This window comes from Podarcis muralis, chromosome 2 (assembly GCF_964188315.1).
Source record: "Podarcis muralis chromosome 2, rPodMur119.hap1.1, whole genome shotgun sequence".
Classification (NCBI taxonomy): domain Eukaryota; kingdom Metazoa; phylum Chordata; class Lepidosauria; order Squamata; family Lacertidae; genus Podarcis; species Podarcis muralis.
In genome coordinates this window covers 74,665,829-74,680,789 of record NC_135656.1, presented here as the reverse complement: position 1 = coordinate 74,680,789, position 14,961 = coordinate 74,665,829, and the positions used below count along the sequence as shown (strand labels likewise).

At 44.6% G+C, this 14,961-nt stretch overlaps 1 protein-coding gene across 1 annotated transcript; it reads left to right on the top strand.

The window, feature by feature from the left end:
* The first annotated feature begins 1,743 nt into the window (after nt 1–1,743).
* Nucleotides 1,744–10,049, top strand: LOC114590873 (parapinopsin-like). Its single transcript, XM_028717452.2, has 4 exons — nt 1,744–2,209; nt 5,212–5,540; nt 8,269–8,511; nt 9,831–10,049. Exons 1-4 carry the CDS (start codon nt 1,744–1,746, stop codon nt 10,047–10,049), a joined length of 1,257 nt encoding a protein of 418 aa, XP_028573285.2.
* The last annotated feature ends 4,912 nt before the right edge of the window (nt 10,050–14,961 follow it).

Genomic DNA, 14,961 nt, shown 5'->3' with positions numbered 1-14,961 from the left:
TGATAATTGATGTATGTACACTGCTTAAAGGTGTATCATCATCATCGCCACTATCACCCTGTAAAAAAAAAAATGTTCCCAATGCAGCTTAAAAGGGTAAAGGGACCCCTGACCATTAGGTCCAGTTGTGGCCGACTCTGTGGTTGCGGCGCTCATCTCGCTTTATTGGCTGAGGGAGCTGGTGTACAGCTTCCGGGTCATGTGGCCAGCATGACTAAGCCGCTTCTGGAGAACCAGAGCAGCACATGGAAACGCCGTTTACCTTCCTGCCAGAGCGGTACCTATTTATCTACTTGCACTTTGAAGTGCTTTTGAACTGCTAGGTTGACAGGAGCAGGGACCGAGCAACGGGAGCTCACCCCATCGCGGGGATTCAAACCGCCGACCTTCTGATCGGCAAGCCCTAGGCTCTGTGGTTTAGACCACAGCGCCATCCGCGTCCCCCCAATGCAGCTTACTGATCAATTAAAAAACACACACACCAGACAATTCTTGCTCTCAAGATTACAATCTAAAAGGCATGTAGCAACAGGAATAAGGGATGAGGAAGAAAGATGGGGGGGGGGGAGCAATCTCAAGCACCAAAGTTATAGCTCTAATAATGAGCAGCTGGGATGGAAGTGTTCAGTCAGAGTGAATGAAAGGCTGCTGCTAAGTGACAACTGACTATCCGTCAAAGGCAGCTGGTTTCTCAGCAGAGCTGGCTGGATAGGCCACCTTCCCTGCTTTGCCTTCTGTTCTGCAGCCTGGTGAAATGGACTGCATGATCTGAGATTCTTAGGATGCCCAATTTTTCACCTTCTATTAGCTTCTGCACCCAAGCTGGCTATTAGCATACTTTCAGAAATGTAACACTGGAAGACCTTTATTTATTAGAGCAGAGAGCATTTCTTCAGATGCTTAAAAGATACTGATCCATGGGTTGTTTCGACTCTTAGGTTTTGAGGAGCCCCTGAGCCAAGGAGTCCTTGGTGGGCTTGACCTCCTCTGCCATGTGCTCCTCCTGCCAACTTGTTTGGACTCTTTTCCCAGCTACAATCTGCACAATTGCCCAGAGGGAGTTGCTGCTCCATCGCCTCACCCTTGTCATTTATTGCACGCTCAGAGGGCAGGTGAGCAGGCAGCAATAGCAAGGGGTTGGAGCAGCAGGGGGCTGCAGAGAATGGCAGTGGGCCCACTTCAGGGGCAAGTGCCCAATGACCGCCCCCTCCAGTGCCATTCCTGTGAGTGGGACTCTGGTGGCAGAGTGGAGATGGAAGACTCAGTTCACACTTCCCAGCACTGCTACTCTCCAGAGCGTCATATATTTGTGTTTAGTTACATATGATCTTAACATCTATATTTCAGGGTTGTTTGTCTGTCACTATCACTTCCAAAGCAGAGCATATTAACAAGAGGTTTATCTTCTTTCAAAGCAAGAGCTGGTATTCTGGAGAAAAAGATGACAGACATAAAAGACTGATAGGTTCTTCTACCCATTTCCCAGACCTAGAGCAGACTGCATAACTACCATTCTCATGGGCTTCAAAGCAACTCACAATTATTTATCATTTATCTAGATCCGAAATGACAACAAGCACAAAAGATGAGTGCTACACTGCAGAGAGAGGCACATCAGATACACAATTAAGTGGTTTCCAAGAGATGTGTTTTTCTAATAGTTTGGGCCCAGGGCTTTCAAACATGCTATTTATCCATTCCCCAGGCATAAAAACAAGAATGTATTCAAACCCAAAAGGGATAATGTATTATTGCATCTTTCAGAGAGTGTCTTTCGTGAGAGACATAATAGGAGAATTACGAGAGCTCATTATCCTTTGCACAGGGATCACTTCTTGCAAACAAAATGGAAAGATGAATCATTCTCTGTTTTCCTCCAATGCTTCAACATCCCTTGGACCGAATGTGACGTGTAACGCCATCACCTGCTTGGATCAGGTCAGGGAAAGGAAATACAAGTTTGGTCTTGGGGTGCTTATGATCTTTGGCACGCTTCTGGGTATTTGGTTCAACGGAACCATCATTCTACTAACCATCAAGCACAAATTTCTCAGGGTTCCTATTAATTACGCTGTGGTGAACTTGTCGGTTGCAGACATGGGCAGTATAGTCATTGGACTCTGCCCCACGACTGATGCTAATCTGCATGGGTATTACTTTGAAAACAAGTCTTTCTGCATCTTCCAGGGCTTTTCCGTTGCTCTGTTCGGTAAGTGATTCCAGCCTACCCACCTATCTAGATTTTTGTGTGTCATTGCTAATGGAAGTTCTGCTGCATACATAGTAGTCTATACATGCATTTATACAACCCATGTTGCATGCACAGATAGAAATCTGTGGGGAATCACTGTCAGACATAGGATAATGTGAGCACAACTATAGTGAAGAAACAAACATTAAGTCAGAATGGAGATAATAATTGCTTGGGTTTTTTTCCTTGAATAAATTGATGGTGACAATCAGTTTGGGGCTTGGTCCAATTTGACATTTCAGATGGTTAAAAATATATATATGTTGACCTTTCCAATTTCCAATTTGTATGTAAGTGGAATTTGAGGAATTCTCAGTATATAAGTAAACATTTTGTTAAGCTCTGGTCACTACAGTCTAGTGAAAATGTAACTCAGTACCTGAACTGCATATCATATATTAAGGGAAGGCATCTGAACTGGAAACCCACATCTGAACCATATTTGTGAATCTTCAGGGAATTCAATATATAAGCTTCATCAACCACTGGAGTGAAAATTTGGACGGTTGCCTGGAGAGTTTTAAGTTAGTTATCACATAGATGGAAAGGTGGGAAGCTCACAGCACCCATCTCCTTCCTTTCTGCAGCCACCTCCTGGACATGCCTGCTAGTATGTGGATGAATGCTAGCTCAGAAGTAAAATGTCCTCTTGCTGTGGTGTGAGATGGAAAACAGGAGGGAGTCCCACCAACTGGGTGGGAAACCCCAGGCCCAGTGGTCATTCAACAGCAACCAAGCAAGCAAACCACCCACCCACCCACCCACATATTCTTCAAACTCCTGTGGTTTCTCTTGTGGGGAGGCCTAGAATTTTACACTTTCTTCTCATTCTGGACAAGCTGCTAGCAGAGGCAGATTTAGGGCAGCATGACAGGTTTCCCTGCACTGGACGCTGAGCTGTGTGTGTGTGTGCTGCAGGGTGTCACAACTATGATGTAGTGCACATGCAGAATGGAAGGCGAGAGGGGTGAGAGGGGTGGATTTTGGCCTTGCACAGGGTGCTGCTGAAATTTGAAAGACCAAGGCACATCCCTGTTGCTAGCTTTACAACCATTACAGACACTCCGGAAAAGACCACCTAATGTGGTTTTCTCATTCAGGTTTATGAAGCATGATATGTAGTATGGTTAGGGTTGCTTCTTATGCATCACCAAGAAACAGCACATGTTTCAACAAAAAAAGGGACAAACAGCGAGCACAGATTTGCATAAAAGTTGCATATATGCTAATTTAGAAATAATTACAATACTTTATAGAATTACATCTTACTGTATTGGGGTCGACTTTGATCAGGTGACCTGTGTGATTGCTCATTTGACTGTCTGGGGACTAACTGTTGATGGTCAACTTCAAGGTCTCTTTAAACTGGACTTGTCCTGGACAGCCCTTTGAACAGAGGATGCCTTTGCATAAAGGACTGTCCACTGTAAAATAGGGTACATGCAGACTGCTGGGTCCACATTTCATCTCCATGGTGAGCTTATTAGGTGGTTTTGAGCAAGCAACTTGTTTCTCGGCCTCAGTCGGGACCCTTTGTCTGCATCACCACCACCACCACCAATATCAGTAGTAGTTCTCTTATTGTTTTTTATTACCTGCCCTTTACCGGCTGGGTTGCAGCAATTTAAAATTCAGTATTAAAAACAGTTAAAACAAAGTGCAGTCGCAGGAACAGGGTGGATCCTGAAAACATGTATCTCAGGTGTCAAAGGCCGGAGGAAAGAAATGCATCTTCAGCATTTGCTGAAAGCTGTATTGTATAGGTTGCAGATGCACCTCTGTGGGAAGTGAATCCCACAATTTAGGGGCTGCCACAGAGAATGCCCTCCCCCAGGACACCCACCCATAGGCGCCGACTCCATGGGGCTTGAGGGGGCCCGAGCCCCCTCAAAAATTCGTTTGGGGGGGCTCTGCCCCCCCAATAATCTCCGGCGCCCCTCCAGCAGAGCGCCATCGCCGCCCCTCCCCCAGCCCAAAATGCACAGGGAGGGGCGGGCTGCATGCCTCCTGCCCTCCCTCCCGAGCAAAAGCTCCACCCAATTTCCTTTGGAGCTGATTAATAGGCGCAGCACGCTCTCCCCTATTCGCTCACGAGGAGGCGGTGCCACTTTATTTGCATATTCATGAGCTTATTTATTATTCATGAGCTTTCCCGGGCCCCCCCAATATTTTTTATAAGTCCGCGTCCCTGCACCCACCCCAACTTCTGAGGGTGGTAGAAGGCCCTTTCTTGGAATTTTCCCCTCAGCCTGCCTTATAAGGAAGTGAAATATTAGTGAAATAGTACTTGTGAAGTGATTTGAACCCTGAAAGTTCTATACGAATGACAACAAGAATAATAATAGTAAAGGGTCCCTGTGGACCAGTCAGGAGGGCCTTGGAAAACGTCATTACCTCTTACACTTTATTTTCCTGAGTCCAGTGAGGCAAGAACCTGACCTAAATAAACATTAATTTCCTATACCAGGGTCACACCCACACCATACACACAAAGTCCATTGAAAGCATGTGGCTTCCCCCAAAGAAACATGAGAACTGTAGTTTGTCAAGGGTTCTGGAAACTGTAGTTCTCTGAAGGATTCTTTGGGGGCAAGCCACGTGCTTTAAATGTATGGCATGGATGCAGGCCTGTTCAGACCTTGTCTGAGGCATGGGCTGAGAGTCTTGTTCTTGGTGTGACAGTGCAAGTCTGGAAAGCCCCTGGCAAGGCCCCCCTAGCTTGCTTAGCTCTCTGAAACCGGGGGCAAGTGTACCTGGCTGCCCCCCTCCCTCTGCAGCAGCCTGTGTGGATGTGCCCTGAGTGGATGCTTACATGGCCAGCGAGGGAACGTGCTGGGAAAAGGGTTGGCAAGGCATCCTGCAGCCACTTTCATCTTTTGCCACCATTATGGCAGCATCCTAGCCAGGTTTCCACCCCCCTGAGAACAAGCGTGCATTAATCCTTCCTCTTCCCACTGTAGGGCTGGTGGCCCTTTGGTCTGTTGTGGTGTGTGCTGTGGAGAGGTACCTGGTGGTTTGCAGGCCATTCAAAGGCATCCAGTTTGGGAAGAAGCATGCCCTCCTGGCGCTCCTGTTTACCTGGCTCTGGTGTATCATGTGGACTCTGCCACCGCTTTTTGGTTGGAGTAGCTACGATGTGGAAGGCATTGCCTCAAACTGCGCTCTGGCCTGGCACAGAGAAGACTGGAACAGCCGCAGTTACCACTTGTCTCTCTTCGTGTGGTGCTTCCTGCTTCCTTTGGCCCTTATTCTCTGGTCCTACGGCAAGCTCATTTACGTCCTCAAACAGGTGAGTCGTTCCTCAAACAGGTGAGTCACCCACCCTGCTTCTACATAGCTGAGGAAATCATTCACTAGTTCTGCTAAGGGTCTGGAATGCATGTTCCAAAAGGGTTCTTGCAACTGATTTCCACAGTTGGGTAGTCTGAGGCCTAGAAGAAAACGAAAATGTCTGCTTTGTACCATACTCAGGACGCTTGCAGGCTCTTGCTACTTTCAGGTTCGGTCACATACTGGTAAATTCAAGTTGTGCAAATAAAGCTGATTTGGAGCTCTGGCCCAACAAACCCAACTCCCTCCCAAAACTGGTTGCAATGAGGCAAGCAATGGGAAAATGCACTGCAAAGAGTGGGATAACTTTTGTTTGACGGAATACCATCTAACCTCCTGCAAGTAAATGGGGATGAAGGCTCAGTAAGTAGCTGGTGCTGTCTAACACCCCGCAAACTTTGTGCTAACAAATCGGGATGAAGGCTCCATAGACAGGTTGTCTTCTGATTGTTCCATTAGTATAAGCATTTCCGCTTCCCAGATGGAACAATCTAGCCTTCCCTTCCTTTACGCTTGTTCTCCTTGCCTAGAGTGGATTTGGGGGAGGAGGTGGGGGAAGTCCCATTATGGTATTGGGAGACCTTGCTCTGGCTTCAAGTTGCAGGACAGCTCAGTTTAATCCAGCCCTGAGTTTTTAAATGGAGGGTGAGGAACATTTTTTCAATCTGAGGGCTGCGTTCCTTCCCAGGCAACCTTCTTCCTTTCAAAGTACACACACACACACACACACACACACACACACACACACACAAAACCTTGCAAAGCCTTTCCATGCATTTAAATGGAGAGATATTTCAATGAGTTCAAAAAGTTTGTGAGCAGGGCCGGATTTAGGTTTGATGAGGCCCAAAGCTACTGAAGGTAATGTGGCCCTTATCTGGCTGTCCTTTGCCAACAACAAATTGTTGCTGTCGCTGTTTTTTGTGTTGAATATATGCTATATGGTAATTTATGGACCTAATAGGTATCTAAAGCCATTTGCACGTAACAAAATATGTATTTTATCAAAGTAATTGTTGAACTGAAATACAATTAAGAAGAAGTATATTAATAGTGAAATACAATTAAGAAGAAGTATATTAATAGTATATTATATAGTATATTAATAGGGACATGGGTGGCGCTGTGGTCTAAACCACAGAGCCTAGGGCTTGATGATCAGAAGGTCGGCAGTTCGAATCCCCGTGATGGGGTGAGCTCCCGTTGCTTGGTCCCTGCTCCTGCCAACCTAGCTGTTTGAAAGCACGTCAAAGTGCAAGTAGATAAATAGGTACTGCTCTGGCGGGAAGGTAAACGGCATTTTCGTGTGCTGCTCTGGTTCACCAGAAGTGGCTTAGTCATGCTGGCCACATGGCCCGGAAGCTGTACGCCGGCTCCCTCAGACAGTAAAGTGAGATGAGTGCCGCAACCCCAGAGTCTGCCACGACTGGACCTAATGGTCAGGGGTCCCTTTACCTTTAGCCATATCAATAGTGAAATAATGATTAAGCTCTAACTTAAAATGATTTTTATTCATAACAAACTTAATAATGCAAACACATTTTTTTCCTTTAATTTTTTTGGGGGCCCCCAAGAGAGTGGAGCCCTAAGCTATAGCTTGTTTAGCTTATACGTAAATCCGGCACAAATTGTGAGCCTGGAGCTGAGTCTTCCACCGATATGAATGGAGACAGAACCTCCTTGCATAGCAGTCCCTTTATGTATCTGAGCTCTGGATCAGATTAGGAACAGAGGAAGCTGCTTTACTCTGAGTCAGGTCATTGGTATCATCTAGCTCAGTATTGTCTACACTGATGGCAGCAACTCATTGATTTCAAGTGGGGTCTTTCTTAGCCCTACCTGGAGCTGCTGGGGATTGAACCAGGGGCCTTCTCCATGCAAGGCAGGAGCTCTGCCACTGAGCCACAGACTTTAGGATCAGGCCAACACTGAAGAAATCTAGGCAAAATTCCATGATGTTTCAACTTATGTTTAAGTTGAAAAGCTGCATGTGGGTGGGTGTGAAATGGCAAAAGAAAAAGAAAGAAAGAGCAACAACCGATCGTTCAGTCTTGGGACGACAATACATACTTAGGCTCCAGTAACAACTGTCTGACCTTAAGGCATTTGAAGGAGGCATGTCCTTTGCACTAATATGACTTGCAGCTATTTATAGGCACATTATTTCAGGGCATGCTGGGAATACTTAGCGCAGGCATTGTTTAGCAGCTGCCACCGCTTTCCATCCTTTATTGTTGTCTCTGGAGTCCCTCCTCTTTGACTCATTTGCATCCATGGATGGCTGCCGTTGTTTTAGTTGAAGCATTTAAACTGCTGCAAAAAGAAGAGAAAGCAGTGTATTCATTTCTGTGAGCCACTGGGAGAGTCCACAAAGTCTTAAGACGCAGAAGATGAAAAGAAGAAATCGCCCCGTAGGCTAAATCTTCATCTGACCATTTCAGCAGTTCCTTCTGCTTTTGTTGTTGTTTAGTCGTTTAGTCATGTCCGACTCTTCGTGACCCCATGGACCAGAGCACGCTGGGCACTCCTGTCTTCCACTGCCTCCCGCAGTTTGGTCAAACTCATGCTGGTAGCTTCGAGAACACTGTCCAACCATCTCGTCCTCTGTCGTCCCCTTCTCCTTGTGCCTTCTGCTACCAGCCCCAATCTTATAATAATACATTGCATTTCATCCTCTCTCTTCTTAGGTCGCAAAAAGTGGCATAGCCCAGAGCAATTCGACTCAGCGGGCTGAGACTCAGGTGACCAAGACGGTTGTCATTATGATCCTGGCCTTTCTTCTCAGCTGGGTGCCTTATGCTGCCTTTGCCCTGACCAGAGTGGTGAATCCAGAAGTGATCATGGGTCCCCAAATCCAGAGCATCCCTATGTATATGGCTAAAACAGGCACCGTATACAATCCAGTCATTTACATATGTCTGAATAAGCAGGTAAATCTCTTAGTCTACCTTGCAGTGTTGCAAATTACGCATGGGTGCTTTGTAGTTTATCTAGGAAGAATAATATGACCTTGTTGTGATTGGCTTAAAGGCAAAATGTTCTGGATTATGGCACTGATTATATTCACCAAGTCAGTTAATAGCTCACGCCCTGCTTTTCCTAGTTGTTGTTGCTGCTGGTATCCATCTGTCTCAAGGGACAACGGAGTGTGCCTCGAGGGATGAAGTCAAACCGCTGGGCTAGCAACACCGGTGACCTCCCCAGGGTGCAAGTCTGAGCAGTGTGTCTGGAGGTCCTGGGCTGCCCAGATGACAAGAACTCCCTCCGGGCCTCACTGACATGATCCAAAGAAAAGCAGAGCAATACGTTTGGCACCAGCTTGGCCGCAGGAGGTGCTGGAAGGAGGGCATACAAGGCACCATCCAACCATCTTAGGGACTCCACTCCAGATTTGTGTAGGGTGTACTTCTTAGCCTTTTCTTCTCCCGAAGATATCCCACAAGGGAGAGCAGCACCAAAGTGACCTCCCTGGAGTGCAAACTACCCCAGAAGGAGCACAATATGTCCCCCACCAGAGGTATTACCCCTTCCAAGCTGTAGAACAGAGATAATATCTGATGGCATGACTTGCTAATTTGAAATGTGAATACATTTCTAGTAGGCCTCAGATGGTCCAGCCTGTTAAAACAGAATCATAATCAAGTTTATTTACATGCCCCTTTTATGAATAATGCTAAAAATGGCTCACAAGAACACTAAACTAATTGAGATTGCTTTAACGCTTCTCATCTGACCTCCTGGCTGGATTAGTAGCTCTCTAGCCATATTGCCATCGAGAAGCAGGATAACTTCAAGGAAGTTTATTGTATTTCTGTCCTTAGCAAAGTGGACCGATGCCAAGATGAAGCATTCAGTTTAAAAGATGTGCTTGTGAGAACATTAAGAAAGAATAGAGAAGGTACAAGATTGCCATTGAACCAGATTTAAAGCTGCCCCACTGATAATATCTGCCAAAAGCCTTCTTTTCTTTTATTAAAGTAGCCTCAATTGTAGCCAGTTGTTCAGCTGCATACAGTCACATGCTATAAAATACAATTTAGAGGATATAAAAATAATAACAATGCTGGCATTTCTTCTCTACTTCTGTGAGAGGGGGCAGTCCTGGAGAACTCTTCATGATCACATTTTTATCTATGTTGGGTGAACTGATATAGTAGCTTTATGGCTCTGAATCAAGACTGTGTTTTAAAACTGCTGCAGTGGAAATATCTAAGGCTCTGCTTGTGTCTTCTCCCTCCCTTCCTTTCAGTATCGAGATAAAGTTGTGACCTCCTTAGCATGCCTACAGAAGTGTTCGATCAATAAGTACAGTAGGTCAAGAGCTCTGGCTACAGCTCTGAAGAGACTGCAAGGGAACCAGGTCAGCTGCAACACGAACAGGGTAGCCCCTGAGGGTGGACTGAATATCAGCAAGAACCTCCTCCTGCCAAACATAAACTACTGTAGTGACGAATCCTTCTCTGAATAGCCTCGTATGCCACTGTTTGTTCTGCTGCTAGTATCTGGCACAGGAAGTGGCTCTCTATCTTCTCTGACCCACACTAGGATGGGTACTGCATGTGGATAACAGTTAACACTTGGGTGGAAGGTGGAGTTGCGCTATAGCAAAAATGGAAGTCACTGCCAAGACCGATCATTCTACAGGACACGGCTGCAATTGAAAGCTTGATGACACTGAGTTTTTCTGTTGATTGACTGGATGCTCTATTTGCAGTGTAATAGTGGAGAAGCATGCATACGTTTTCGTTCAGTATTGCTGCAGTTAGATAATTGTACACCAGAGTAGCAAGGTGTAGTTTCCCTACTCCTGGCCGCCACATGTCTGGAAGTTGCTGAAAACTGGTAGTGAAGAGTATGGAATATTGCTCTTTCAGAACATCTAACTTATCATCCCAGAAGAATAGAAGGCATGGCAAAGCACAACGAATTTGATAACATTTGGCTTCCCTTTGTAAGTTTTATTCATAGGTCAAGTGCAACTCGTGTTTCTCCGTAAAAATGACTGGTATCTTGCTGCATTGTGACTGCAGGTCATGTTTTTGCTGACAATGTTGCATCTTCAATCACTGATCCTGTGTTACCTGTTTTATTGTTTCTGTTAAAACCAATAATATATATATATATATATATACACACACACACACACACACACACACACACACACATACACACACACACACACAGCATGACATCTTTTGGCTCAAAGGGATTTAGATGATGTTCTCATTGCAAGGTTATTCTACGAGTCAGAAGTGTCCAGAATGACAAGTGGGCAGAGGGCAACCTGATCCCTTTGGATCGCCAAAGCTAGCAAGCCGCCTCCTCTTTTCACACAATGAAGCTCTGGCTTTAGAGTGCATTATTCCATGTTGCATTGTGTCACACGAGGCTATTTTGAGCTGGAAGCTGTTGAGACCATATTTGGGAAAGTCTTGCACAGCAGGACAGAGCTGAAGGTCAGTGATGACAAAAGCCTTCCAATAAAGGCAATTTCCCAATTGCAAATGGAAGCAGGAACACAAACCCGTTTGATTCCTGTACTGGCACTCACTTCAAAAAATGCTATTCAGTGTCACTGTTAAATTTTAAAGAACTTAGAAAATATTCAACTGATTGGAGGGGAAAAGGAGGATTTTGCCTATATGTGTAGTTAGCTTGTTAACAGCTGGGTTCTCTGTCTCCAGCTTGAATGGAATTCTAGCAAACTCCATCACCATTTTATTACCCATGCCACCTATTTTTTTTTTGTGGGACGCAGGTGGCGCTGTGGGTTAAACCACAGAGCCTAGGACTTGCCGATCAGAAGGTTGGCGGTTCAAATCCCTGCGACGGGGGGGAGCTCCCGTTGCTTGGTCCCTGCTCCTGCCAACCTAGCAGTTCGAAAGCACGTCAAAGTGCAAGTAGATAAATAGGTTCTGCTCTGGCGGGAAGGTAAATGGCGTTTCCGTGTGCTGTTCTGGTTCGCCAGAAGCGGCTTAGTCATGCTGTCCACATGACCCGGAAACTGTACACTGGCTCCCTCGGCCAATAAAGCGAGATGAGCGCCGCAACCCCAGAGTCGGCCACTACTGGACCTAATGGTCAGGGGTCCCTTTACCTTTACCTACCTATTTTTTAAATCGCAGAATTTAAAAATGGCCCAGCACATTTACAAATGAAGAATATACAGTAAGAGAAAGCAGAGCAGAAAACACAGGATTTGAAATGTACAGCTTAATATGTTACTATTTAGTGTAATAAGAGAGTACTAGCTGAGCAATTTATAGCACAAAGACAGCTACCACATAATGCATATAGTTTGCAAATAATAAAAAATAATTAGTAATTAAATGATAGAAAAATATCAGCCTAGGTGCTATTCATCATGATTAGGGGTTATGTTATGGATGGGGAAACTGCCCCTGCAGATGCTGTTACTCCAACTCCCATCATCCCTGACCATTGGCCATGCTGGCTGGCACCAAAAGGAGCTGACCCACTAACATCTGGAGGGCTGTAGGTTCCACAGTCTCTGGTCCTTTTGTGACACAAGGGAAGGAGAAAGTTCGTAAGCTTGAGGCACATTCATGTAATGCTGGCCAATGATCACACATGATGGTGTTGCAACTCACCTTCATCTGGAGAGCCGTAAATTAACAATCTTCAATATACGGTAATTCCAGATCACAGCATTACATCTGAATTAAGCCAGCTATCTCAAAGCTCAGTTGAGAACAATGAAGTGGTCACATGTACGTAAGTTTATTTCTGTCACAGGAGTGGGACATCCCTTAAAAGTGTAGAATTCTAGAACCCTACTTAGTGTCATTCAGCTAAAGCATGGGTAGGCAACCTAAGGCCGGGGGCCGGATCCGGCCCAATCGCCTTCTAAATCCAGCCTGTGGACAGTCCGGGAATCAACCTGTTTTTACATGAGTAGAATGTGTGCTTTTATTTAAAATGCATCTCTGGGTTATTTGTGGGGCATAGGAATTTGTTCATGTTTTTTTCTTTCCAAAATATAGTCTGCCCCCCCCCCCCAAGGTCTGAGGGACAGTGGACCGGCCCCCTGCTGAAAAAGTTTGTTGACCCCTGAGCTAAAGGGTGGAATTTGGCTTTGTCCGAAGATTATTAGGAGTCAACATGGTGTCTGAAGATCCCATAAAGCAGTGATTACTATGTATAGTCACTTCAGGGGCAAATAGGATCTATACGGCTGAGGTATTGTTTAGGGGCATTTGTTGCTGTCATTGATATTCATTTTTAGACCTTTATTTTTCAGCTCTTATCATGACATATGGAAATATGGATTTTGTTGTGTACTTTTTGATGTGCTTTATTATGACTACTTCTGTAATTGTGTAATTTTTTCCATCTTGTTAGCTGCCTTGAGCATTGGTTTAACTATGGAAATGTGGCGTACAAACGACAGAAAGAAATGAAAGGCAGTATTATATAGCTTTGTCCCTAAATGGCTCCTCTGTTTATGTAAGGGAGGGGGCTGTTAAACTTTCTGCTAAACTCTCCTTCCATATATTCCTTTGTTCCCACTAGACCTTCAAACCAGATTTTCAGGAGTGGACTGAGGAAAGCCCCATTTATTATTGAGTTGGGAACCAAGCCTGCCTTAGATTACATGCTACAAGTAATCAAACCTTTTTTATTATATTTCAGAGATAAAAGGTAGTTCATACTTAGTTGCCAAGACTTTCCACCAGAAATTCTGATATTCCCATTTTAAGTTGGATGGCATTGCACATATGCTGAAGGCACCACCTTCTGGACAAATGGCATTATAGCAACCCACACCCTGCTTATAGCTCATGCACGTCTCTAGGGAATAGAGGCTATTCTATTTAAATGTTTACTCAACTTAATGTTGGTATATTCTTCCATATTGAGCAGTAGCAAGAGGCTCTCATACTGGAGATTAATTCTGTAGGCTCAATAGTTGTTTTAGTAACTTGGGGGCACTAGACACTGTGTAAAACCAAATTGTTAACTACAGGCCAAAAGGGCATGAAATGTGAGAAGTACAAATTGACAATTCCACATGAAGGTTAAATGAATAGTGACATTCACAACATCATTGTGTACACATCATTCTGTACACTGCACTTGTGTACTTTTATATTTCATAGATAATTGTCACACTATAGCAGTTTTGGTCCAACTGTTTACATTTTCAATAAAAATAGAAAAGGGACAAATGTGTTCTCCAAAAGTAGCAACAATTTTTGTCAGTATATTCCATGACAAAGGTTCCTTTTTCAGGCTCCACCTTAAAATTCCAAGTACCAAACATATACAAAATAGGTGAGGAAAAGAAGTGTTAATTTGGATATGCAAAAGAAAAAAAGGGGGTAAATTTTTGGAACTGCTGAAAGATGGGAAGGGAAGTAGAAATTTGATATGCGGTAATTGTTTAATTTTTTGTTGTTGAAATGTTTGTAATAAATGAAAATTATAAACATATATGAAAAAATAAAATTCCAAGTGCCATATAGTAGCTGAAGCAGTTTGGACACACAAGCAGCCTGGTGGTGCCTTCATAGCATCTTGAAATGTTCTGAAATGCACTGAGCTGTCATAAAGCTTAGCTGGCACTTGCTGAGAGTATGTTTGTCCTTCTTGCATTCTCTCATTTCTTGGCCTCCCTCTCTGTATGCTTTTATATGTGATACATGTACATAACTGTCAACGGAGTGGTAACAGATCATGAATCAGATGAAGTCAATTATACAAGAGCTTCAGCTTTTAAGGGGCTACATTGTTTTTACTGTAGCACACTGATACAGCTACCCTTTAGGACGTTGTTACCATGTGAAATTCATCACTCCTAGCTCTTCCCACCAACTGCACAAGGTCCCAAGAAGCTATGTAAATTCTTTCACTACCATCTGTGTAACTGGGCTCCCCTATCCCAATGGTTTTGTAGGGCTCAGGATTTCCACTTCCCCAGTCTCCTGGCAGCATGCAACCCTTTGTGCTAAGGCTAAGCTCTGCACTGCCTGAGGTTTTCTCCTCCCCTCTGTTTTGCTCCACCCCCTCCAATTTCCCATGGCATACCCCACAATATGGAGCAACCCCTGAGCAATTTTAATACGGGAAAATAAAGTGGGACACTTTCCCCCCAAAGGAATAAAATCACCTTCAGAAGGTGTAATCTCTTGTAGGGTGAAAACAGAAAGCACGGCACCCACACATTACACTCAATTTTATTTATACAAAACGCCTTGAGTGAAAAGATGAAAACAACTGCTAGTCAATTGCCAAGCAAGTCAGTCCCTTTTGCCATCTGGAGGCAAGCTGGTTATTTGGCATTCTTAGCGTTGTTGGCCCGCATTTTCTTCAGCCCTTTCTTGTTGTGTTTCTTTGCAAAACGCATGTTCCGCAGGAAC

What these genes read in the sequence shown, in the direction of transcription:
- LOC114590873 (XM_028717452.2), top strand. Translation starts at nt 1,744, where the DNA reads ATGTATTATTGCATCTTTCAGAGAGTGTCTTTCGTGAGAGACATAATA. An exon ending in CTTTTCCGTTGCTCTGTTCG is followed by an intron (nt 2,210 to 5,211) that starts GTAAGTGATTCC and finishes TTCCCACTGTAG; the next exon opens with GGCTGGTGGCCCTTTGGTCT. An exon ending in ACATATGTCTGAATAAGCAG is followed by an intron (nt 8,512 to 9,830) that starts GTAAATCTCTTA and finishes CCTTCCTTTCAG; the next exon opens with TATCGAGATAAAGTTGTGAC.